Source organism: Vitis vinifera, chromosome 10 (assembly GCF_030704535.1).
Source record: "Vitis vinifera cultivar Pinot Noir 40024 chromosome 10, ASM3070453v1".
Lineage (NCBI taxonomy): Eukaryota > Viridiplantae > Streptophyta > Magnoliopsida > Vitales > Vitaceae > Vitis > Vitis vinifera.
Window position 1 is genome coordinate 12,406,879 of NC_081814.1, and position 25,365 is coordinate 12,432,243.

Below are 25,365 nucleotides of genomic sequence, written 5' to 3' on the forward strand. Positions count from 1 at the left end.
AATGATTACAATCTTTTGGGTTATGAAAACTTATTAATTTTATATAGTTGTTAATTATGAGAAAATACAACATAATTAGAAAAATAATTGTGTGAATCATACAATAATATAAACTTTATAATACATCATTGAATAATGTGTTTGAAAATAAACCTAAGAGGAAACAAATAATGATTTCATTTTTTTAGTAGCTCAAAAACCCTTATTCATATGGTAAGGGTATTATTACAATGTTGGTAATAATACTATCATCTACCAACTACCATTAACGTTTATAATAATAAAAGCTTTGCAAGGCTAACTATTTCTCAAGTTATTCTCAAAGCTTAAGTGTCAAAATTAAGCCTATAGGGACTTCACTATATTAATTCAATTTCAAATATCAAATCAAATAATTATATACATTTTCAATTTAAAGAATATCACAAAAAATTGCACTCACATATTTATTAATTAAAAATAAATTATTTTTAAATTTTTATAATTTTAAATACATTAAAAATAAATATAAAAAATTTATAATTTACTTTTCGGAAGATAGATTTCTTATTTGTTTTATGCATAAAAAATGGAAAAGTAAAAAAAATAAAAAATTACTTATATAGGGTGGATCGACATGGTTTGGACAATGATTGTACCGCACTAAATCCGATCCCAATTCATTAAAAAAAAAAAAAATTCAAACCCATCCCGAACCCATTTAATTTTATCCCACAAGACAGTCGCATTAGAAGCGGATCCCATTGCAATAACTTGAAATAGTAAATGGATCCTTTAAGTTGTACACATTATGCCTTACTATAATATGAGAAATAAACAATCATAGTCAAATTAAATTAAACAAGTCGAGTAATGGATGGTTGAATCAAGCTTTGGGACATTCAAAACCATGCTTTTTTCGTGACTCATAAGTAATTGACGTTGACCAGTAATCCAGTCAAAAGTTGATATATATATATATATTTGTTTAAGTTGTATGCAATAACTTCTTGCCTCTTTATGGACATTGGCTTATTTAATGTTATAAATTCATTTTATTTATGAAATAAATTTGAATAATAATTTTGGTTTTTTTAATTATATTTTTCGTTGAATCTATTATGCTTTATTTTTCATTCAAGTGCTTTTATTATTTCAATCATTTTAAATGTTATATTTTTTATTCATTTAAGCCATTGATAATAAAAGCTTACTCAGGAAAAAAAAAACAAAAATCCAGCAACAAGGGTCAACCATGTCAATTGCATCCGACGGCTGTGATGAGCCGAAAACAGAAGAAATTTCCCAAAAAAGCCCTACTCCCAGGACCCAACTCAATAGAAAATCAACATCGTGGGTCAGACAGTCCCTTCACGTGACCACACTCCTTCCTTTTTTCAACAGGAGGGTCCTTAAACCCAACCGATCACAAGCGAGGAGCGGAGCCACTCTTCAACATCCCCGTCAAAGGACCCACAAATGTCACAGACCAATAACAGAGACCCACGCGTCCGATGGAACATTACACATAAAGCATTTGCTTTTGCTTCCCTTGGATGCTTCCGTAGACTGTCGGCAACCTCTGTGCTTAGCTGTCACTAGACTTATCTGACAGACTCAACACGTGTGAGGCCTCTCATTGGTCAACAAAACTTCCTGTCATTTCTCTACTGTCTTGTAAGCAAACCTTTTCATTGCCGTATAAAACCGCATCCCCCGCGCTACAGCGTGTTTGTGTCGGCAGAATATAGTTCACAGCCCTAGATATTTTCTCTCATTTTCCCGAGAAAAATCCATTTTGAACGCTCAATTGTAGTGATTTTTCCGGCAAAGATGATGAAGGGGAGATCGGATTATAGTGGGTGCATGAGCGAGGGCTCGGCGACGACGACGTCGTCTACGTCTAAAGATGAAGAGATTGAGTGGGAGATGAGGCCCGGAGGAATGTTGGTGCAGAAGCGAACCGAGAAATCGGATTCTTTGGCTCCGAATTTGTTGATTCGCGTTGCCTATGGTGCTCTTCGGTACGAGATCTCCGTCAATTCTCAGGCGACTTTTGGTATGATTGATCGATCTGTGTCTTTTTTATGTGTTATTTTTTCTGTTTGACTGCCGAGAAAATGGAGGAGAGGAAACGAAAATGCTGAATGGCACAGTCCTCTTTGATTCCTGAAAACAGAGGATTCTCACGACACGTCTACATGAGAGGCGTTGCATGTTTTCTTTTCCTGTGTCTTTTTGTTTTATTGGTTCTTTTTTTCTTCCCTCAAGATCTACGTTTTATTTTTCTGTTATTTTCTTTTCCCTCGTGTTCTCGGCAAGCAAACAAGGTAATACTATTTTCATGCCCTAGAAAATCGCAATTTTGCATTTCCTTTTGTGTTGTCATCCTTTCTCGGGAAATTTCATGCGTTCATAATTGTTTTGGAAGGAGCCAATTTTATCTGACCATAATGGCCTCATCAAGACGAAAAAATCACGAAGTTTGTATAATGTAGCAGGCATAATAATTGCAACTTTAGAGGGTAATATCGTAAATGTGGTTATGCGTGGTGGCAGGAGAGTTGAAGAAGCTTCTGACGGCGGAGACTGGGTTACAGCCGGGTGAACAGAGGTTAATATTCCGAGGAAAGGAGAGAGAAAATGGGGATTATTTGGACATGTGTGGCGTCAAAGGTCGATCAAAAGTCATACTAATGGAGGATCCATCGAGCAGAGAGAGGAGAGCCATCGAGATGCGCAGGAACGCCAAGATCCAGACCGCACATCGCGCCATTTCGGACGTGTCCATGGAGGTTGATAAGTTGGCGGAGCAGGTAAGCCCATCTCATGAAGTTTACTACACATTACAAAACTCACTATTAATTATTAATTAAATTAAAAAAAATAGGAACACGTTTTGGAGGCATTTTTGTAGTGGTACGACTCAATGGCATCCGTTAGATCTGGAGAATAATGATGTGTTAAAAAAGTTGGCGGACAGCATTGAGTCATAATCCCACAGCTGGCAACGATGGGGTGCGACATCAGTATATAATATGGTTTTTGTGTCATCATCGGCCTTGGAATCTTGACCGTCAAGTGGCTATTAAATGGGGCCAATCACCTCTAAAGATGAGATAGTGCCTTGTTGCCACTCGGTGGGCCGCCCCATCCAGAGTGGCAGCTTCAAGCTTGTCCCTTTCATATTCATATTCAGTAAATACACTATAACGTAGTTGGATATGAGGAATATGTTGAATGCCCCGAATAATTAGTGAATTTTGAAAATCATGTGTTTCTTCTATCTTCCATAGGTTTCTGCAATTGAGAAGTCAATTTCGAATGGGACTAAGGTACCAGAGGTTCAGATCACTACATTGATTGAGATGCTCATGAGACAGGCTATCAAACTGGATGGCATTGCTGCAGAAGGAGATGCGTCTGCTCAGAAAAATTTGCAGGTACTTTTTGCCATTGTTTGCTCCGATTATTTCCATGCGCAAATGATAATATTTTCATCCTTTTGCCCATTGATGCCATATGGGAACCCGCAGCCTGCCTTTTCAGCTTGGGAATTATGATGGAATTTGTGGTGCCACTAAATTACTAATACCATCTACATATACAATGTGACCACCCAAGTTGGGAAATAGTGAAATACTGTAAAGCATAATGCAGATTTCACCTTTATTTTGGCTCTTGAAATAAAAATAATAATTACTCTTTTCAAAACGCGGGAAGTACATTTAGTAACCAATCAAAAATTTAAACGTGCAATACGAGTAAAAACTTGTATAATGCTAAGGGAATAGTGCCTTAGCTATCAACCAATACTTTTTAAAGTGTCGAAGTGATTATCTTATCGACAGTGGCTTTCGTTGCACTTGCACCCTTTATTCCTTTTCCATTATGCTGCAGAATTTATGAATTTGGATGTTGTAGATGTGGACTCCAAAAGAGTATAGCATTGATACTAGATGGCTGTTTAACGTAATGTTTGCAGGGAAAGAGAGTGCAGAAGTGTGTGGAAACGCTAGATGTGCTGAAGATATCAAATGGGAAAGTAAAGCCTGTGATTGTCACAACCAAGTGGGAGACCTTTGACCCTCCTCCAACCACAGCTCATTGGGAATTTTTTGATTGATCTTTGATTATTTTCCATTTTTGTTCATTCATCATTTTTATGTATTTAGCTCGAGAGATGCATGAGCGAGCAACTCTACTTGTACTTATGGCCCTTCCTTCCCATGAACTTGCCAATAAGCATTGGTTAATTAGATAATTGCAGTTTTGTTGAACACTCTGGTGTATATCTATATATATATGGCTATTTCTATCAGAAATTAGAAACAAGTTTGTGCATTCAATCAGCTCTCTCAAGCCTAATTAAGAATAGTAAATTATCATTTTCGAGATTTGTATTTCTGTCCAGTATAGGAAGAACTGGAAACTGTACTTGGGTACAGCAAGCCCAAAAATCAACTTCCACTTTCCACAAGTACTAAGTCCTGATTGATAAGAAGAAACCAAGAAAGATTAAAAAAATAAACATCGATTGCCACCGTCTCATCATCCTCACTACCTATTCTTTTTTTCACATGCAGCAGCACCTCCGGCTCTTCATAGTGCCAACATTGTGCGTCATCAGCTATCACTACTATGCCCTACAACCACCACCCCCATTATTCCACACACCACCATCTCCTACCTCCGCCAAGCATTTCAACATCACCATCATATCACTTTCACCTACCAGTACCACTACTAAAATCTCAACACTTGTGATTACTCCCAACACTACTTGTGCACCCACTCCCCAACTCTTCACCCCCTTTGAAGGCATCGATCGTCTCATGGTGATAGGTCCATAAGATTTCAACTAATATTGAAGGTGGATGGATTGGACACAATGAATCGGCTTGAGGGCTGTCATCAAAGAGCTCTAAGAGTTAAGGTGCTTCAACACAAATGTAGCCCATGTTCTATGGTGGAAGAGGGAAGCCAATAGGTTAACAAGAAAACCTACTTTCCGTCTCTTCCCGGTTCTCACAGCTTGGGACCCAAGTCATATATTTTATCAAGTTACATGGACGTGCAGGCTAGCACGATTATTCCTTGACTTTGGTTACAGTTATTACTTTTTAACTTGAGGTTTAATTAAAGGAATAAAATGATTAAGATGTTGGTGCAATAGGGCGAGAAGAAGAACCAAAAAGCCCTGATTAATTTGGTTCTCTCCTTCACTAACTAAATCATTGAGAGCTCTAATGTAACTTTTTGTACAATGATACACAACACAACTCGAACATTGAATGAAGTTAGTTTCAATATTAGACAAATGATCATTTTTCAGTCGTCAGATTCGAAGACTGTGAGAGAAAGGATATGGATCGAAAAGGAAATGTGGATAGAGTTGAAAGGGCAAATTTCCTTTTACAGCTTATGCACTTGTCTTAGTCTACCATGCCAATGCCATGAGCTTGAAACCAATTATCAAAAGGCAGACTGATGGATGATGCGGGACCTGCGGGAGAATTCTTGGACTTTCTGTCTTTGTGGATGCATTCATGTGTGGTTGCTTCTCTTTTTAGCTGTAATCGCCTAATGCAAACCCAAGCATTGGCTTGAGAATGTCCTCCATGTGCCATGCCCACTTTTATTGACATCGAAACATGAAGAATGTTTGGATGAGAGCTAAAATTATACAGCAACTTATCATATCTCCTACAGTCCAACATGACAGTGACTAGACTACATGTAAGGGAGAGACCCAAATTTATTATTTGCCTATATTGCTCTGCTAATGTTATTGCCGTGGAAAGTAAGGACAAGAGTGCTGAATTATGGGCTGAATAATATATTAATAATTGGTATATATGGTGATAGAGATTTGAAAGCTACTACACCTAATTGCTTGATAAAATTCCCAGTTACACCTTGCTTTTTTATTGAAGTTTTGGTTTTTGTTGGTATTTTCAAGCTTTTGTTTCATTCTTACACATTAAAATATTTTTCATCCTCATTACCTCGGAGGTTGTCAACTTCTGTAATGGGCATGAAACCTAAAAAATGGCTTGAGAAAGTTGTCCATGATCACTTCATGTGCCATGCTTGCTTTTGTTGATATTGAAGCTTGGAGAACTTTAGGATGAGGGCTAAAAATTAATTATAGGGCAACATGTCATATATATTAAACATCCCAACATAACAGTGAGGAGTAGATGCTAGCATCATTTCTCCATAATGCACTGATAATGTTATGAACAGTTGGGACCAAGGCCTAAATTATAGGGCTAAGAGTACTTAGGACAATTAATGTGATTTCCTGAGAAACCCAGGTCTAACTTTTTCACAAGATTCAGAGTCAAAACGCAACTTAAAAGTAATCGAAGCTTTCAAGTAATTACTGCTTGTATTCATTGAAAAAGAAAATATTTCTGCTGATTTAGGGTTAAGTACTCTATCAGTAGTGCTGCCGGAGACATGGTGTGATTACATTAATATGATATAAAATAAACTTAATATTCTAACATGTTGAACCCCTGTCCCCTATCTGTTGAAGGGTAATATTGTCTAAAAAAAAATCGTATTTCATATTTTTAAGAGAGAAAATTCATTTGATCAAATTAACCTTATCAGGTTGATGAAAACCTCAAAACCCTTCCAAAATCAAAGGACAAAAGTAAAAGGGCAATACTAAAAGGAGGCTCCTTCCTCACACACCCACGTATCTCATGCACTCGAATCAGCTGGGTAGGCAGCCCTTAATCCCAACCCATAGCCCCAGAAAACATTTTTCTTTCACAATCTCCACGTCAACCTGTCCAGAAAGCCCAAAATCCTATATTCTCAAGAAATGCATTGCTCTTTTGTTAAGCTGTGCTTCTTCCAAATTCAAATTCAGGCAAATCCATGCATTCTCTATCAGACATGGTGTCCCCCTCACCAACCCGGATATGGGCAAGTACTTGATATTCACCCTTTTGTCATTCTGCTCGCCCATGTCCTATGCCCACCAAATCTTTTCCCAAATCCAAAACCCAAATATTTTCACGTGGAATACTATGATAAGGGGCTATGCAGAGAGTGAAAATCCTATGCCAGCCCTTGAATTGTACCGCCAAATGCATGTATCTTGCATTGAACCTGATACACACACTTACCCCTTTCTTCTCAAGGCCATTGCTAAGTTGATGGACGTTAGGGAGGGGGAAAAGGTTCATTCCATTGCTATAAGAAATGGGTTTGAGTCGTTGGTGTTTGTTCAGAACACTTTGGTTCATATGTATGCGGCTTGTGGGCATGCTGAGAGTGCTCACAAGCTGTTCGAGTTGATGGCTGAGAGGAATCTTGTGACTTGGAATTCTGTAATTAATGGATATGCTCTTAATGGGAGGCCTAATGAGGCTTTGACTCTTTTCAGGGAAATGGGTTTGCGGGGCGTGGAGCCAGATGGGTTCACCATGGTTAGCTTGCTTTCTGCATGTGCTGAGCTTGGGGCTCTGGCTTTGGGCAGGAGGGCTCATGTGTACATGGTAAAAGTGGGTTTGGATGGGAACTTGCATGCTGGCAATGCCCTTTTGGATCTTTATGCAAAGTGTGGGAGCATTAGACAAGCACATAAAGTGTTTGACGAGATGGAGGAAAAGAGTGTGGTTTCCTGGACTTCTTTGATTGTGGGATTGGCTGTTAATGGGTTTGGAAAGGAAGCACTTGAGCTTTTCAAGGAGTTGGAGAGGAAGGGCTTGATGCCCAGTGAGATTACTTTTGTTGGGGTCTTGTATGCTTGCAGTCATTGTGGGATGGTGGACGAGGGGTTTGATTACTTCAAGAGGATGAAAGAGGAATATGGCATTGTACCAAAGATAGAGCATTATGGTTGCATGGTTGATTTGTTGGGTAGGGCAGGCTTGGTGAAACAAGCACATGAATTTATCCAAAACATGCCAATGCAGCCCAATGCTGTTGTTTGGAGGACCTTACTGGGAGCATGCACCATACATGGGCATTTGGCTCTTGGGGAGGTTGCAAGAGCCCAACTCCTCCAGTTAGAGCCTAAACACAGTGGGGATTATGTGCTCCTCTCCAACCTCTATGCATCTGAGCAGCGTTGGTCAGACGTGCACAAGGTGAGGAGGACAATGCTGAGGGAAGGAGTGAAGAAAACTCCGGGGCATAGCCTTGTTGAGTTAAGAAATCGCCTCCATGAGTTTGTAATGGGAGATAGATCCCATCCCCAAACTGAGGAAATATATGTGAAGCTAGCAGAGATCACAAAGTTGTTAAAATTGGAAGGTTACGTGCCTCACATCTCAAATGTGCTTGCAGACATAGAGGAGGAGGAAAAGGAGACTGCTCTGTCTTATCACAGTGAGAAGATTGCAATTGCTTTTATGCTGATTAATACAGCAGCAGGCATCCCAATCAGGGTTGTGAAGAATCTGAGGGTGTGTGCAGATTGTCACTTAGCAATTAAACTTATTTCAAAGGTATTTGATCGAGAGATAGTTGTGAGGGACCGCAGCCGGTTCCACCATTTCAAAGATGGACATTGTTCTTGCAAGGATTATTGGTAAATCATATGATGTCTGGCATCCACGGAGTTTTTGTGTATTCCAAACAGCATCCATTGGGATGTTGAAGAATTGAACTTGAGAGTTGATGACAATCATCAAAGACCGCTGTTGAATTCTGTGTGGCATCAATGGCTGATTATTGGTGGAGAAGAAGCATCTTATCCATCATGTTCTTTTGCATGTATCAATTGTTTCTGTGCTAAAAGCTCCCTTGGTTATTCTAAATTCCAACCACATCATTGTGACCTGTAACTTCTTAAATTTGAAAGTCAATAATAGGCCATGTCTGATTTTTTAAAAATTTGAGAGAAAATGTGACGGAAATAAAATAGAGGAAAAATATTGAAAAAAATTAAGAAAAATAAAAAAAATAGATTTAAAGTTAATAAATCATTTTTATATACTGTTTCAAACTTATTTTATTTTTTAAAATTTTTGTATATAAAGATTAAATAAGTTGAAAATGTATAAATGTTTAATTGATTTTAATTATAGGTATGTATTGTATTTCATTTAGGGGGTGTTTGGTACACGGGAATAGGGAGTGAGAATAGACATCTCATTCCTTTTCTCCCTTATTCCTATGTTTGGATAAATGTTAAGAAGACGGAAATGAAATAACAAATTATTCCGGCATAAATCAAATCCAACTTATGAGTCGGATTTGCATTCATTAAAAGTAGGTGGTATTCTGATTCATTAAACCTATTTGATAAAATAAAATAACCTAAATTACTATTTTACCCTCTTATCTTGTTCTTCAAACCCGATGTTTATCTTCTTTGCAAAGGTAGAGATCCATTCATCATCCACTTCTTATCTTCTTTGCAAAGCTAGAGACCCACTCATCATCCAATTCTCTGCAACAAGTGATTCTTCCAAATTGAATCAATTAAACCTTCCACGATATTTAAAAAAAAAAAAAATCAATTTATAATTTATAGGGTTTTGGATGTTCATTTTGATTGTTGGATCTAGGATTCGTCATTGTTTGCTACAACTAGGTTTTGAAAACTCTCTTCTACATTTTCGATCAGGTTTACCTTATTTTCTCTTTCTTCTTCTACTTCTTTATATGTGTTTCTTCTTCTCTATAAATCGATTAATTTTTTTTTTATTAATTTATGTTTGGAATCTTTGATGTTTCTTTATCTTGTATTAATGGAAACTGGAGAGAAAAATTGAAATGGTTGAAAAAAGATTTTTCGATTTCACGTGTTTACAATATTGAAAATTTTTAATGGTTAGGAAAAAAACTAAAAAGAAAAAAACAAACAAAAACAAAACTTTTGGTTTTTTTTTCCCATTTGTTTATTATTATCGGCGTCTTCCTTTCCTAGTTAAAGCTATGGATTCTGCCGTCTCACAGAAAATCTGCTACGTTTCCGAATTTAAATATTATAATAAATAATTTTTTTAAAAAAATATAATTTTATAACTACTTAAGCATGACAAATTATTCAAATTTTTAATAAAAATAATAATTGAATATTTGTGTATTAGGGTTATATGATTTTTTATGGTTAATTTTTTATTTATTGAGTATATATATATTTTTTAGTCTTATTATTTAATAACAAAAAACCTCTCAAATTTTATTTTTTTAAAATAAAAGTAAAAATAAAAAAAATATTTTAAATTATATGTAAGGATATTATTGTAAATTTATTTCTTTTTCATTTCCATTCCTATTATTATCAAACATTGGAATGAAAACAAATAATCATTCCAATCTTGCATTCCTAAGTTCATCCAAATGTTAGAAATGAAATCATCAAATTCATTCCATTCCACTAAGAAATAGGAAATGAAACAAAATATTATTTTCATTCCCTATTCCGACGTACCAAACACCCCCTTAAGAAAATGGAAAATAAAAATGTGAAAGGGAAATTAAAGTAAAAATAAAAATAAAAGTATGTTTGGTAGTAATTTTATAAAACGTTTTTGATCTATTTAACACCTTAATAATAAAATTTTTCAAATATTAAAAATATTTAAAACGCTTTTTATAAGTTACTTTTAAATGTTTAATAGTAACGAAGGCAAAAGCAAGGAAATAATAATAATAAGTTAATAACATTAATAGCGAGTGTGGCGGGTGAAGCGGAGTCAGATTGGCGGGTTGAAATTTTGAAAAAGGTCCTAACCCCCAAAGCCCAAAATCAAAAGTGGCGCCACTTGTTTCTCCATCCCTTTAATTCTTTACATTTCAGAACGTATTCGGATCCTTCATTTTTCTTCTTCCTCCTCAATCTTTCTTCCTCTCTCTCCAAATCGCTTGCAGCAAAATGGGCGATTCTTCACACCTGGAGAGGATGGGGAGAGAACTCAACTGCCCCATTTGGTAACTACCCATTATCTCTGTAATCCCCACTTGCTTTCTTCTTTGCCTTCTCATTTGATTCACCTGCGTTTGGTTGCTGAGGAGCCAGAGGAAAATAAAAACAAGTCAAAATCTGTTTTCTTTTGTGCTTTCTGTTGTGTTTGGCTCAGTTGGGTCGAGCCCGTTTGTGTTCTCGGGTACTGAACAATGGGAAGTTTTCATTTTTTCAGAGATTTTTATCTATTTCCCACATTTTCCGAGTAACCAAACAGAATGGCCAATTTTACAAGGCACAACTTCTACTATGGTTGTTGCTGTTGATTTATCAAGAAATTTTGTGTAATCCAGAAACCTGAACGTGTGTGCTTCTGTATTTATCAATTTTCTTTCAAAATTTATTTTTATTTTAACATTTAACTTCAATATTTTTCCTGGTTAGTTGGTTGCTATATCCTTATTACATAGGAACCCTAATCATATGTATTGAATCAATGTCGTTTTTTTCATTTGGGTTTCTAATTCATCAATTTGCTTTTTGTGGGTTTCCATGATTTTGCCTTAAAAGTTTACGAGTGTGACATTCTCTTATGGGGCTATAGTGTCCTGTATCTCTAATGTATGTTCTGTTTACATTTTGCAGTTTGAGTTTACTAAATTCTGCAGTTTCGCTTACATGCAATCATGTGTTCTGCAAGTAAGCTCTTCTTGTTCATTTCGTGTCATTTTTCTTTTTTGGCTATATGTTTATTTGTTCTTAAAATTGAGAAATGCAAACCTCGTTCTGTGTTTTTTTGGTTGTTTTCAGTTCATGTATCATGAAGTCAATGAAGTCAGGTTCAAATTGCCCAGTTTGTAAAGTGCCATATGGGCGTCGAGGTATGCATAGCCATTGTACATAAAAAGTTATGAAATCTAAGCAGTCAGATTGGTATCATGCACATATTTGGGTCTATCTGCATAGGATAATTGATATTACAAGGGAAAGAATTTTCATCATTGAAATATACTGTTGAATGTCATGTTAAAGGGGCTAAATTTTTAGCAGTTAATAACTGATAAATAGATAAATGACTGTTAGCATTAAAAGCAATGATGTATGTGGTTAGGCAAATGTAACCATGTTAATTGAAATTATAATGAATCCATTATAAATTTGTAATGGGTAAAACCTATTGATTTGTAACATGTGCCATGCCCACAAGAAAGACCTTGGGTGGCAAAGACCTATTGAATGCTTCAGGAACAAAAAACAGGCTTCTCATGCCATTTTCTAAAATACCATTTCAATCTTTTTCTGGTTTATCATTTTCATTAAATTAAATTGCACAAGTTAATGTATACTCCAAATCCATTCATCCAAATCAAAATAATCTTTTTGCTTTTGTTGTTGCTAGATCTTTTTCTCTAAGTTTCTTTGTCTTGTATGCTTGCTTATACCCTTTGCTGCAGAGGTTCGCCCTGTGCCTCACATGGATAGCTTGGTCAGCATCTACAAAAGCATGGAAGCTGCTTCGGGAATCAATGTTTTTGTCACTCAGAATGCACCATCAACTAAATTATCAGGTGATACATGCATTCCAAATATGAGAATGTGTAAGTGTTGTGGGATCGATAGGTTGTAGTGATAAGAAAAACAAGGAAAGAATTAAATCGATATGACTGAATGAATGTGTGCATTAACATATGGGATTTTTGTTCCCTTTAACTAATATTTTGAATATGACATTTATGAGCCAAAAAAGAATGGACTGCCCATCCTTTGCATTACTATGCATGGAGATCCTGTCAGGAAATTTTTTGACTGTGAAATGTTAGTTTTTATGAAATACAGAAACAGTTTCAGAATTCAGTTGAAGATTTGTTTTGAGCTTTGCTCTTCACAGTCATGTCTGCTGCAGTTGTGTCTATTTTGTATCATTAAGTCTGCATGATTATTCCTTTTCTGAAACTGCAATTTATTTGGACACCAATTTTTATGTTCAGTTGTAGTCTTGTAGAAGATATCTATCTGGCTTGAGAGAATTCTGCCTGTTTATCTCTATCTGGCTTGAGAGAATTCTGCCTGTTTATCTCTGAGGGAGATTACAGTGTTTCTCTATCTTACATGTTTCTCTTTTGTTGTGCCTTGTCTCTATTTTAAAGATAAACAGCAAACTGAAGGTGATCAAAATTGTGGGGGACAAAAAGCAGATAATGCTAGTGAGGAGAGAGCAAGGAATCAAAGAAAACTGAAAGGGAAGGGACCAAAAAGATCACTTAAAACCAATCCAGAAGATTCTGGTCTCAATCCTGCAAAACCTTCCTTTCCAGGCAAGAAAAGGGTTCAGGTGCCACAGTATCCTCTGTCAGAAACCCCCAAACGGCCTGCAAAGTTGGATGGTGGTTTGAGTGAAATGAGCAAAGGTGGGCCTAAGAACAATTCAGTTGTACTAAATGAGAAACCTGCTCTAAATGACAATGGAGAACTGGTATTTTCACCTTTTTTCTGGTTGCGAGAGGATGAAGATGTAGAAAACTCAAGTCAGCAGATGGATGGGGATCTTACCTTGAGCTCATCACTGCCAAATGTTCCTTCTTTCAGTGATATCAAGGGTTCAGATGATGAAATGCCTTCTGAATTGACCCCAAAAGTAAGTAGTCAGTATATTGCACTATGGACTTAATTTGGAAGTTCTTTGTAAACTTTACAAAGAATGTTTGGTAGAGGGGGTAGTAAAAAGCAGTCGATGTTCTATGTCTTTAACCAAATGTTAATAAGCTGTTTTGACATGTAATCTGAAAATAGTAGATATTCAATTTCTACATATTACTTAAGCCATTGCAAAAACTGGAGTGATTTGATAACTTAAATTTGATTTGTCATACCTTGATAATGTTATGTAGGGGAAGGTGGATACCGAATTCAATGTTGCAGACCCATTTGATAGTGAGATATTTGAATGGACACAAAGAGCTTGCTCCCCTGAGCTCTGTTCAAGTCCCATGGAAATGCAGGTATGGCATCATCTCTTTGTATTTCAGGTGTTTTTTTTTTTTCCTAAAAATATATTATCCTTAATATTTTGTTAATTTCAGAAAAGAAAACCTTGCCATGTGCATTTGTCATTTTGCCATTACTGAAATTTGAAGTGAAATGCAGGTTCCAGATTCTGATGAATTTGATGAAATTCAAAAAGGGGAAAATAAACCAGATTCACAGAGTGCAACTAAAGAAGAGGAAGCTCCTAGAACAGAGAACATGACTGGCATGAACTGCAAAGAAGGAACAGGCTGTGCAGCTATGAGATTGCCTGCTATGTCCTCCCCAGAAACCAAAAATGCCAATGGTCAAAATGGGATTGGAATATCCAAAAAGAGAGGTAGGAAATCAAATAAAAAGGGTCAAAAGAAACGTGCCAAGAGAGGTGCTGATGAAGTTCTTGGAATCCATATTAATGCACAGAGTGTAGTTGAAGATTTTATTCCAGTACAAGATTGTGACAAGGATGGCAGTTCAAATTTGAGGAAAAAAACTCACAAAGGGTGTGAGAAGGCTTGCTTTGATAACAATGCTACTGGTGCAGCACCAGAAAATGTTTCCAGCGTATCTGTTGGATCAAAATCTCTGAATCAGGATGATGAGAATATAATTACTGCATTGCCTGCTTCATTAGTTAAGAAACATGTCAGTGATGAAAATCTTAACTTAAAGAAAAGGGGCAGAAGGTGTGCTAATGTCAACACCCAGAGCCAGAAAGGTCATACTGTAAGATCTAAAAATCAGAAGTTAGAATCTGCTGAGGATGACATGCTTGAGAAAGGTGCAATTACCCCAAACCAAATAAATTATGATATGTTCTCCCATTCACCTTGTGTTTCTTTGCCTATGGCTGATGATGGGAAAGCTTCTAATCGCGGTGAGAAAGCCAGCAAACATGGCAGAATAATTAGTAAAGTTAATCAGAAGCGTGATAAAAGATTGAGACCTTCGAAAAAGTTGAAGGTTTCAACAGATGATATCTCAAAATATGGGTTGATCGATGACACTCAAGAAGGCCATACCAAGGTTTCTGCAAAGAGTACCCAACCAATTAATAACAATCAATGCAATCCTGAAGTCAGAGTTCTTGATTATTCATCAACAGCAAAGAAGGCTCTTTCTGCCACTAGTGGAGGGGCTTTGCGGAAATGTGAGAGCATTCCTAATAAAATTAGTTGTGCTTTTTGTCATTCTGCTCAAGATTCAGAGGTATGCCTTGCCTTCATGTCAAATATATGCATCTCTTTCCCTTATGTATATGCTGGTCTGTTATTTGAATGCTTATACCAACAAAATACCTTCTTTTTTTTTCCCTCTTTTTTTCGTTGTCTTATTATTATTTTGTAAAATCTGCAACCAAAATTACAGGCTTCAGGAGAGATGGTCCACTACTTCAATGGGAGGCCCATTGCAGCAGATCACAATGGAGGATCTAACATCATACATTCGCACAGGAACTGCACAGAATGGTATAATATCCTTAATTGTCAGATATGTTCAGATCAGCATGTAATACAGATGCATTTTTTCTACTATGAACCAGAATACATCAAATAGGATTATCATTTTACTATTGATCAAGATGCCTCAATTTTATGTCAATATGTCATATGAAATCAAAAGAAGTCAGGTGAAATGCTTACTCAAAAAATTGTATCTCTATGAATTTATGGAACTTCTGATTTATGTAAAGAAACTCAATAAGAATCATTCTTTAAAACTCAGCAATTAGTTTTTGCTTCTAATGTTTACAAGCTCCATGTTGTTGATATGGTTTAGCCATTAAACAAATTTGTGCAGGGCCCCTAATGTTTATTTTGAGGATGGTACCGCAGTCAATCTCAAAGCTGAATTAACAAGAAGTCGGAGGATTACATGCTGCTGCTGTGGTATCAAAGGGGCAGCTCTAGGTTGCTATGAGAAGAGTTGTCGCAAAAGCTTTCATTTTCCTTGTGCAAAGCTAACCCCACAATGTCGATGGGATACTGTAAGTGTTAAATAGATTGAAATGCTGTCTAAAAAAATTCATAGAGAACATCAGGTCATTTCTTTTCTTTTTATCATGGGATGTATCTACCTATTCATTTTTTTAATTGTGCTACAGGACAACTTTGTCATGTTGTGTCCTCTTCATGCCTCTTCTAAGTTGCCAAATGAAATTTCTGGACCTCCAGCAAAAACTAGAAAGAAATGCAGTACAAAAGGGTACACTGACATTTATATAAAACTCGTTCTAAAAGTTGCTGCGAGTGAACTTTCAAGTATTTCTGCAATATAAAAATCTCATTATATGCCTTGTTTTTTTCCATTCTTTTCCAGACAATCAGACATTCAACGAGCTCAAGTTGCTGTTAAACATGACATCAGTACTAGTCAGCGCTGGAATTCCCATGGATCACCTGGTAAATTGGTCCTTTGTTGCTCAGCTCTCACAGTTGCAGAGAAGGTAAAATACACATCTAAATAGGTTTAGGCTTGAATCTTAGGAAGTATAATTCCAATATTTTCTCAACTTCACATTGGAATTGGCAGGATATTGTTTCAGAATTTGAGAGGTTATCTGGAGTTACAGTGTTGAAGAAATGGGGTCCAGGTATCACCCATGTCATTGCATCAACAGATGAAAATGGAGCATGCAGAAGAACCCTAAAATTTTTGATGGGTATCTTGGAGGGAAAGTGGATTCTGAACACTGAGTGTTAGTATTAGTTTTTTTTTTTCTTACACAATGGATCAGTATCTCAGAGCTCCAGTGTATACATATATACACTGAGTTTTCTTTTCTTAATCTTTTTGATTTTTTATTATTACTTTTTTTTTACAGGGATTAAAGCTTGCATGAAAGCGAAGGAGCCTGTTGCAGAGGAGCAGTATGAAATTGGTATTGACATTCATGGAATCAGAGATGGTCCTCGACTTGGGAGACTAAGACTCCTGAATAAGGTTATTTCTTGTAACCATCATTTGATTATCTTTCAATTGCATCTCGCATAGACTAATTTTGTTATTTAGACTCCCCTTGAATCAATCTATTTGTAGGTATACTTGTAACTTTGGCCCATCTGAAACATCTTCTTATATAAGTCTTAATGGTGTGATACATATTTCTATATTCTTTGAGGTAACTTTTGTCCTACCAAATGATTTTCAATTTTATTCTGATATACTTGTAACTTTGGCCCATCTGAAACATCTTCTTATATAAGTCTTAATGGTGTGATATATATTTCTATATTCTTTGAGGTAACTTTTGTCCTACCAAATGATTTTCAATTTTATTCTGAAATCTGTGGTATGCCATAGATCAAAATTCAGGGAGTTTTGTAATTTAGCATGATCTTTCTCAGAAATTTGAAGGTGGTTCAGTAATACCATCATGTATTATCATGACAATAAATTTCCACTTATTAGGTCATATGATCAGTTTTCCCTTTGTTTCTCCTTTCACCACTCAAAGGCACGAAATAAGCTAATTTGAAGTTTTCTTCATTATTCAATGTGGATTCCGAAGCTTGAGAAAATGATGTCTTTGTGTGGTATTTATATATGTCTGCATGCACAAAGAACTAGACATTTTATTAACAAGTTTTATTCCACGCAGCAACCAAAGCTTTTCAATGGCTTTAAGTTCTATTTCTTTGGAGACTTCATGCCTTCATACAAGGGCTACCTACAAGATCTTGTAATTGCGGCTGGAGGAACTGTTTTACATAGAAAACCCATTTTGGGAAACCAGGAAACTCTATCATCTGGATCCTCCATATACGAAACTTTCATAATTTACAGCCTTGAACTGCCTGAGAAGTGTGGTCCTGACATGAAGAATCAGATTTTTACCTGCCGCCGATCTGAAGCTGAGGCCCTTGCAAGATCAACCGGAGCCAAAGTAGCAAGCAATTCATGGTTTCTGAACTCCATTGCTGCTTGCCAGGTGCAAAATGTTTCTGAGTAATAGACTTTCTTGATTCGGGATTAAATTTCATCCTTTATTCTCTCAAAAGTAAATGGTACCCTTGGCTGGTGATATTATGTAAAGGTTATGGTATGTCTATATCTTACAACTGGGAGTTTGCTTCAGATACAACATTGAGAATATTATGAGCCTGAAGTATCTTGTTGAGCAATTCAAAGCAGTATTTGACAAATTCACCATCTTGTATCCTGTTGTATGCATGAATATTTAGGTATATTAATGGATGCATCATCAAAGAGGCTTTTGTGGAAACCTTTTGTATGCTACCTCTGCAACGAATGCTATGTATGCTATGATGGATTTTAATGCTAGAATTCTGGAACAAATTCTCAGTTCTAGCTGTGCTTCCTATCCTGTTTCCAAACAGCATTCACTCTTTGGTATTGTGGTTGTGAGCCTGAGAGTAAGTAGAAACCAGAATCCTGCTCAAGGATGCATAAAATGGAAAGTGTCAGAAGAATTCAAGAAAATCTTCTCATTAACAATGGCATACAAGATGGGGGAATAAGGTCAAAAAAGGGAATTACACAACTATTCCGGGGCAGGGGATATAGGTTGGAATGCTGAACCTGTTATTGGGTCACTAATTACAAACACTCAACCTCTTATTTAAAATTCCAAACTATGGGATAATTTGCATTTTCCTTGACAGGAAAAAACAAAACTAGCAGAGCCCCAATTGTCACTTTGTTTTCTTAGTCCTTGCTTCTCATGCGAGAACTGAAGGGCTACTGGCTTTAATCACAACTTTTGGTTTTACACACTCACTTTTCTTCTGTCTATGCTTTGTTGCCTTGATTTCAAAGCGTTCAAACATATGTGCCAATGCCGACATTTCCTCTTCAATATCCACTGCTTGTTCATTCCCTGTGATGATCCGCTGCCTGAAGCTACGGATTTGGTCTAGGCCAGCTGCTACATCCACCCCCACTTCCTCCAATGTCATGTGAAGTCCTGCATTCTCCTCCTGGGCCTCTTTCAACTTCCTCTTCAAGGATCGATACCCATCAATGGACTTGAGGAGCTTCTCTGAGAGCGCCTTGTTACGATCTTGGAGGGCTTCATTTCCTAGAGTTTCCACCTCTTTGTGCTCAGCGACAAAATTTTGAACTTTCTCCAACAGCATCTCATTTTGGGCTTTGAGGTCATTGACAAGCTCCTCTGTCCCACTCAATTCTTGGACCTTCCTTGCAAGTTCTGTTGCCATAATCTCCTTCTCCTTCCCCAAGCTTGAACACATTATTTCAAGGCTCTTCTGTGCTGCCAAGCTCGCATTCAGCTCCTTTTTCATCTTCTGTTTCTCCTCGCCTCCTGCTTCAGTAGGCTTTTTGTCTCTGGGGACATGGCCAGGCCTAAGGTCAGTGTTGCACCGCCTGAGCTCCGCCTCTCGTTTCTTGCTAAGAGTTTGGCACTTTTGGATTCTGAATTTAACATCATCAAGAATGTTTGTCATCATTCCTGCCACTCTCTGTAGTTTCCGCTCATCGTTAATGTCTTTCGCGCATGCCTCATTGTGATCTTGGATCAGTTTTAGCAGTAGCTTTATATTTGTCGAAACACCTAATTAAACAATGAGAAACACAAACAAAGAAAGCTTCAATGCAGCCTACATTTTGTGAAGAGACGAGCAAGATCCATCACACAATTCTTGAATTCCTTCATATCATGCGCTAATTTTGAATGCCAAATTACTACCAATCCAAATGTGAAAAAAGAAGAAGCTGATCATCTGCATTTGATCATATCATAGACCCAGAACACATAGCATGGTCATCTGCATTCTAAATTAAAATATATCATAGAAGCAAATATCAGTAATCACCTTCTAAGCTCAAATCATCTGGGCGATCTTGAATATTCTGGTTGTGATTGGTATGATCATTCAAGGAAGAAGGAAGCAAATCAGGAGACGAAATGGCACGAACCCGGCTCATGTTTTCCAAGGAGAGTGAAGGGAGAATCTGAGAGAGAAAAATTTCAAGAGGAAAGAAGTATGATCAAAGATCAAACAAGCAGAAGTAATCATGAAAATAGATATGAAAATGAGGAGAAAGAAATTAAAAAAGGGTGGTTATATTAAGAAAATATATTATTTGAGAGCAGATTGAGAGATCCAAAAAAGAGAGATTGCATGGGGCATATGCACCCTCTCCTTTCTCTCTCTTTCTGTGAGTTTTGTTGAACCCTTTCTTTATGTAATACTCCACTTTTGTTGAGCAGTCATGTGACATGTGGTTGGTTGATGTTGATTATTTCTGCGATGTTTTTGGTGATTGCTCGACTTTTTCTTCGTCCGTTGGTTGCTTTGACTTCATATGACACCACAGCTCTACCCTCTTACCATTTATCTGCATCTCTCCCCTCATTTTTCTTTTGGTCGTTTGTATCTAAATATAAGGATACTTTCTCGACAGAAAAATCGCCACCAATCAACTATTACCACGTGTGTTACCGAGGTTCCATGTGTAATAGCAATCCCAACGGACGATCCATGTGTTAGATTTTTTTGAAGTTGAGTTCCGAGGAATTTAATATATTTTTGTAAGATAATTATTTGAGTCATTTCTACAAGTTTTTGAATTTGAGGTATGAAATAATTGTCATACCCTTAAAGTGATTTTTTGGGATGATACATAATATCTCGACTTCCGGCTCTGAATCCTAAACTTAAAAATTTTCATGATTTACAAATAATTAATAGACATTGTAATTTAATAAATGAAGTAATTTAAGGTCTTGAAGAAAGAAAAATAATTTTTGTACTAGAATTTAAAAAAAAAAAACAATTCAAAAAGGAATTTAAAATTTCAAATGATTTTTTTTAAAACAATCAAGGATTGCAAAAAAATCTCAATAGGATTTTTTTAATAATTTTTTGTAATTCTTATAGAAAAAATTTAATTTTTTTTAACAATTCCTTAATTTCTCTAATACATTTTAACATTCTTTTAAAAAATAATATAAATTAGTTGATACAATATAAGAGGTGTAAATATCATAAATATAAAACTTCATTTTATATATTAAACTGAATAATAAGGAAGAATATTAAAGAAATTTTATGAATATTTCATTTATTTTAATTATTTTTATTTAAAATTTAAGAAAATAATTTGCTTTCAATCCTATAATATTTCATATAACTTTGGATCATTAAAAATCAATTACACGAGAGTTAAATATTCTAATATTGGTTTGTTTAGAGTTTTAGATATGTCTTTTTATATAATTGCTTATTTTAAATAGTTTTAATATGATTGTTAAGTCAGTTTTCCCTTAAATTATTTAAAAAATATCGAAATATTGTAACCGAAAATTATCATCAAAATTTGTGTTAATTTCATTGGCCTCTTAGGAGGTTTTGCTTAAATACACTTAGCACTTGATAATTTCATTACATGTCTCCCATATCCTTCTTATTTGACAATTTCATTCGCATTCATTCTAATTTAAAATGAGGGAAGTATTTGATAAATTTTCAAATCAATTGAGGCTAATTGTATTTAGATAAAACCTCAAAGGAAGTAAGTGAAATCATCTCAAAATTTTAGTATAAAGTTTTATATGATAAGAAATTAAAGAATTTTTACCCAAAATTTTGGTTTTCTCATGTTACAAAAGTTCTTAATTAGTGTTATCATGGAATTAAAATTGTTTGATATATGAAAACTAATTTAGTTGAATATTCTTAAATGTTGAAGATTTATTTACACTAATTATTATATATGTTTTTTTTTTTAATCCTCATATCATGTTAATTTTCAATATTTTGAGAAATTATTGGTTTTAAGGTGACAAAGAATTTCTTTTTCATATCCATCTTTTGAACCATGATATTTTATAACAAATATTTATTATTTGAAAGTGTTAGAAATTTGAGGCTAATCCAACCTATGGTAATCACCCTAGAGGGGGGGTGAATAGGGTGATGGTCTCTTTTCGCAAATTTAAACAAGTGAATGCAAGAGACAATTATATGCAAGTATATAATAATCAATATATAGACAATTGCATATAAATTAAAGAGTAGGGAAGAGAGAATGCAAACACAAGAGTTTATAGTGGTTGAACGCAACCCGACCTACATCCACTCCTCTCTAGCTTCAATCCTGAGCTTGAGGTTCCACTAATCCAAGGCTTTCAAACCAAGCCTTCAAGCAATACAATTGGATTATGGTTCCAATTCACCCTCTTGGACTTTTGGCTTCAAACACTCTTTACACTTCTCAAGAGATATCCCATTCTTGAACAACCCCTCAAGTGATACCTCACACTTGAGAAACTTCCTCTCAAAGATTTACAAATGAATGATCTCTCAAAAATCCTAGCACAAGAACTTTAAGCTCAAATGATACAAGAAAAACTAGGATTGAATGGTGCACTAAAGATATGCAAGTTTTGAAATAATGGTGCACTCAAAAATACTATTCCAAGGCTCAAATATAATCAAGAAAGATTTGGGAAGGTTAAGCTCATGAAACAATGGCGATTGGAGCCTTTTTATAGAAGAAAAAAGCCAAACTAGCCATTAGGGGTTCAACCGGTCGAGCTAGGGGTTCGACCGGTCGAGCTAGGGGTTCGACCGGTCGAGCTAGGGGTTCGACCGGTCGAGCTAGGGGTCGACTAGCCGTTAGCATTAAATGCTTGGCAGGTGACCATTGGGCCTCAACCCGACCTCAACCGGAACTCGACCAAACCTCAACCGGTTGAGGTTCAACTTTGACTGGGAAGAGAAGGCCACTGGGAGAGAGAGAAACTTTTTGGCTTCCCTCAACCGGTCCTCGACCGGACGAGCACAACCGGTCTTCAACCGGACTAGCACAACCGGTCGATCGGTTGAATCGGTTGAACCATTTTTTTGGCTCAACACCCAATTTTTTTCAACTTAAAACCTTTTAACACAAGTTTGAAAATCATTTAACACAAGGTTTTAGTTGAAAACATGAAATCATCCAATTCTTAAGATATTTAAAACAATATTACTCTTGGATGATTTTGGTGCATAAATAAAGAATGAAATGCTGAAAGTCCTAGTGCACCAACAACCTTACAAAGAGATCTTATGAAGCTTTGGTATTGAAAAACTCTTCTCTTTGAGGTGATCTTCTTCTTCATGATTTCTCCTTGGCTTGATTTGTCTTTGTGATTGCCACTTTGGAAATCGTCTTGTCTAATCACACTTGAAATATGATCATTAGTTCTAAACCTTGTTTTGTTATCATCAAAATCAAGATTAACCAAACCTTGGTTTCACAGAAAGGTACAAGATTTGCAATTTTTATTATTATCTTTTGGAATTTTAGGCTTTGCTTTTAATTATGAGATGTATTTCTATATCTCTATAAATAAGGAGTATCAAAATGTTTTTAATAAATCGACTCGCTAAGCAAAGTCATTGAAGAGCTTTAGTCTCCTAACCTAGTTAAGTAGTTGAGGCTCATCCTACGAGTAATTTTTCTCCTAACCCTAATCATGATAATCATATTTATACCATGACAGATATTTTTGATGTATAAATGTTGGGGGATAAATAACCCTAACCAACCGCTTTGTCTAATGAACCAAACTCTCTAAGGATTAGATGCAATTATGGTTTTTTGTTATTCATGATTATAGCTTAATAATTTATTATAATGAAGATTTATCAAAACGTCTCGAGGATTAGATGTAATAAGGATACGTTTGATTGATGGAATAAAATAGGATATGCATATCATATGATCTTATATCCCATTGAACATGATATTTTAAGATAACATATCCAATGTGATATGTTAAGTTATATTATATTTATATTTAATTTGTAAAATGAATAAAAAATAATATGAAATCTATATTATTTTTAATATTTAAAATTAAAATTAAAATTACATAACATTCCAATATTTTCTATTTAAAAAATTAAAATTTCTCGTACATTTAACAATATTCATAATTAAAATATTTAAACTTTATAAATAAAAAAATTTATATTATGTTTTTCAATATATAAAAATAATCTATATATTATATATTAATATTATTTTATAATTTTTTTTAGTTTTTCATTTTTAATCATAAATTTAATTTATAATAAAAATTATTATTTTGCAAAATGAGCATATAAAAAAAAATAAAAAATTGATAAAAAAATAAATTTATGATACATGAGATATGCATATCATATATCTTAGCATGAAGTTAACATATCCTATATAGAAGAGATTAAAAAAAAGAGTGGATAATAGAGTCCATTGCTTATCTTATTCCATATTCGATCGAATATAGGATATGATAAGTGATGAAATAACTTATTATATCTAATCATCAACCGGACATGAAATAGAATATAATATCTTTTGTCTTATCCTATTTTATGTTATATCCAACCAACCAAATATGACCTAAGGCTACATTTGGTTGACGAGATAGGATATGATAGGATATGCATATCCTTAGGATATGCATATCTTAGGATACGATTTTCAATGGGATGTGATATCTTTGGATATGCATATCTTATGGACATGATATTTTAATGTAGCATATCCAATGGGATATGCTATATTATATTATATTTATATTTAATTTGTGAAATGAATAAAAAATAATATGAAATATATATTATTTTCAATGTTTAAAATAAAAATTATATTACATTCAAATATTTTCTATTTAAAAAAATGAAAATTTTGTTATGTTTAATAATATTCATGATTCAAATATTTAAACTTTACAAATAAATTTTTTATATTATGTTATTTAATATATATAAATAAATTATATATCATATATTAATATTATTTTATAAATATTTTTTTAGCTTTTATTTTTTAATCATAAATTTTATTTATAATAAAAAATTTATTTTGTAAAATGAATTTATTAAAAAATAAAAAATTGATAGAATAAATAAATTTTTTATTCAATGTATATCTTATATCTTATCTTGAAATTAACATATCCCATGTGAAAGGGATGAAAAAAAAGGTAGATAATATATCTCACCACTTATCCTACCCCATGTTTGGTTGAACATATGATAGGATAAGTGATGCGATAACTTATCCTATTTCATCATCAACTAAACATGAGATATGACATAATATCCCCTCCCTTTATCCTGTCCCATGCTCCGACCAACCAAACATGGTGTAATAGTTTTTTGTTATTCATAGTGACAATTTATAGTTAGTAGATATTTGAAGAGAAGAGTTATGTATTAGGTTGATTTAGTATTTTCTTTATACTATTGTAGAACCCATTTTTGGACCAATAGACATTTGTTTTTTATTACTATTATTTATTTCATTTTATGAGAATATATATATATATTGCTTTTTCCTTGTCACCACTTTTTGGCCACCCGAGAATGAGCTGGGTATTTTATCTAGGAGAGGGAGTGAACATTGTTTTGGAGAAGGGGGGAGTATAGAAGAAAACGAGCAGTGAGAAGGAGATGGAGGAGATTCGAAGAATAGACCAAAGAAAAATAGAGAAAGAAGCTGGAGTAGAGAGTAGGAAGAGAGGA

General features: G+C 34.9%; 4 protein-coding genes across 4 annotated transcripts; 3 read left to right on the forward strand and 1 right to left on the reverse strand.

Moving 5' to 3' along the window:
- The first annotated feature begins 1,623 nt into the window (after window positions 1-1,623).
- LOC100266950 (BAG family molecular chaperone regulator 3) lies at window positions 1,624-4,304 on the forward strand. The gene is made up of 4 exons (XM_002280501.5): window positions 1,624-2,038; window positions 2,539-2,795; window positions 3,276-3,422; window positions 3,965-4,304. Exons 1-4 carry the CDS (start codon window positions 1,813-1,815, stop codon window positions 4,103-4,105), a joined length of 771 nt encoding a protein of 256 aa, XP_002280537.1. The 5' UTR covers window positions 1,624-1,812; the 3' UTR covers window positions 4,106-4,304.
- A 2,279-nt stretch (window positions 4,305-6,583) lies between these two features.
- Window positions 6,584-8,838, forward strand: LOC100854051 (pentatricopeptide repeat-containing protein At4g21065). The gene has a single exon (XM_003632946.4). The coding sequence runs from the start codon at window positions 6,696-6,698 to the stop codon at window positions 8,535-8,537; it is 1,842 nt and encodes a 613-aa protein (XP_003632994.1). The 5' UTR covers window positions 6,584-6,695; the 3' UTR covers window positions 8,538-8,838.
- A 1,881-nt stretch (window positions 8,839-10,719) lies between these two features.
- On the forward strand, window positions 10,720-18,193 carry LOC100256563 (protein BREAST CANCER SUSCEPTIBILITY 1 homolog). The gene is made up of 14 exons (XM_002273799.5): window positions 10,720-10,884; window positions 11,504-11,557; window positions 11,669-11,739; window positions 12,313-12,426; window positions 13,006-13,493; window positions 13,747-13,857; window positions 14,003-15,091; window positions 15,251-15,351; window positions 15,683-15,869; window positions 15,987-16,087; window positions 16,202-16,328; window positions 16,415-16,580; window positions 16,707-16,825; window positions 17,484-18,193. The coding sequence occupies exons 1-14, from the start codon at window positions 10,829-10,831 to the stop codon at window positions 17,832-17,834; spliced, it is 3,135 nt and encodes a 1,044-aa protein (XP_002273835.2). The 5' UTR covers window positions 10,720-10,828; the 3' UTR covers window positions 17,835-18,193.
- A 116-nt stretch (window positions 18,194-18,309) lies between these two features.
- On the reverse strand, window positions 18,310-20,189 carry LOC100251421 (uncharacterized). The gene is made up of 2 exons (XM_002280574.4): window positions 19,678-20,189; window positions 18,310-19,415 (listed from the first exon to the last, which is right to left on the reverse strand). Exons 1-2 carry the CDS (start codon window positions 19,787-19,789, stop codon window positions 18,565-18,567), a joined length of 963 nt encoding a protein of 320 aa, XP_002280610.1. The 5' UTR covers window positions 19,790-20,189; the 3' UTR covers window positions 18,310-18,564.
- Window positions 20,190-25,365: the final 5,176 nt, after the last annotated feature.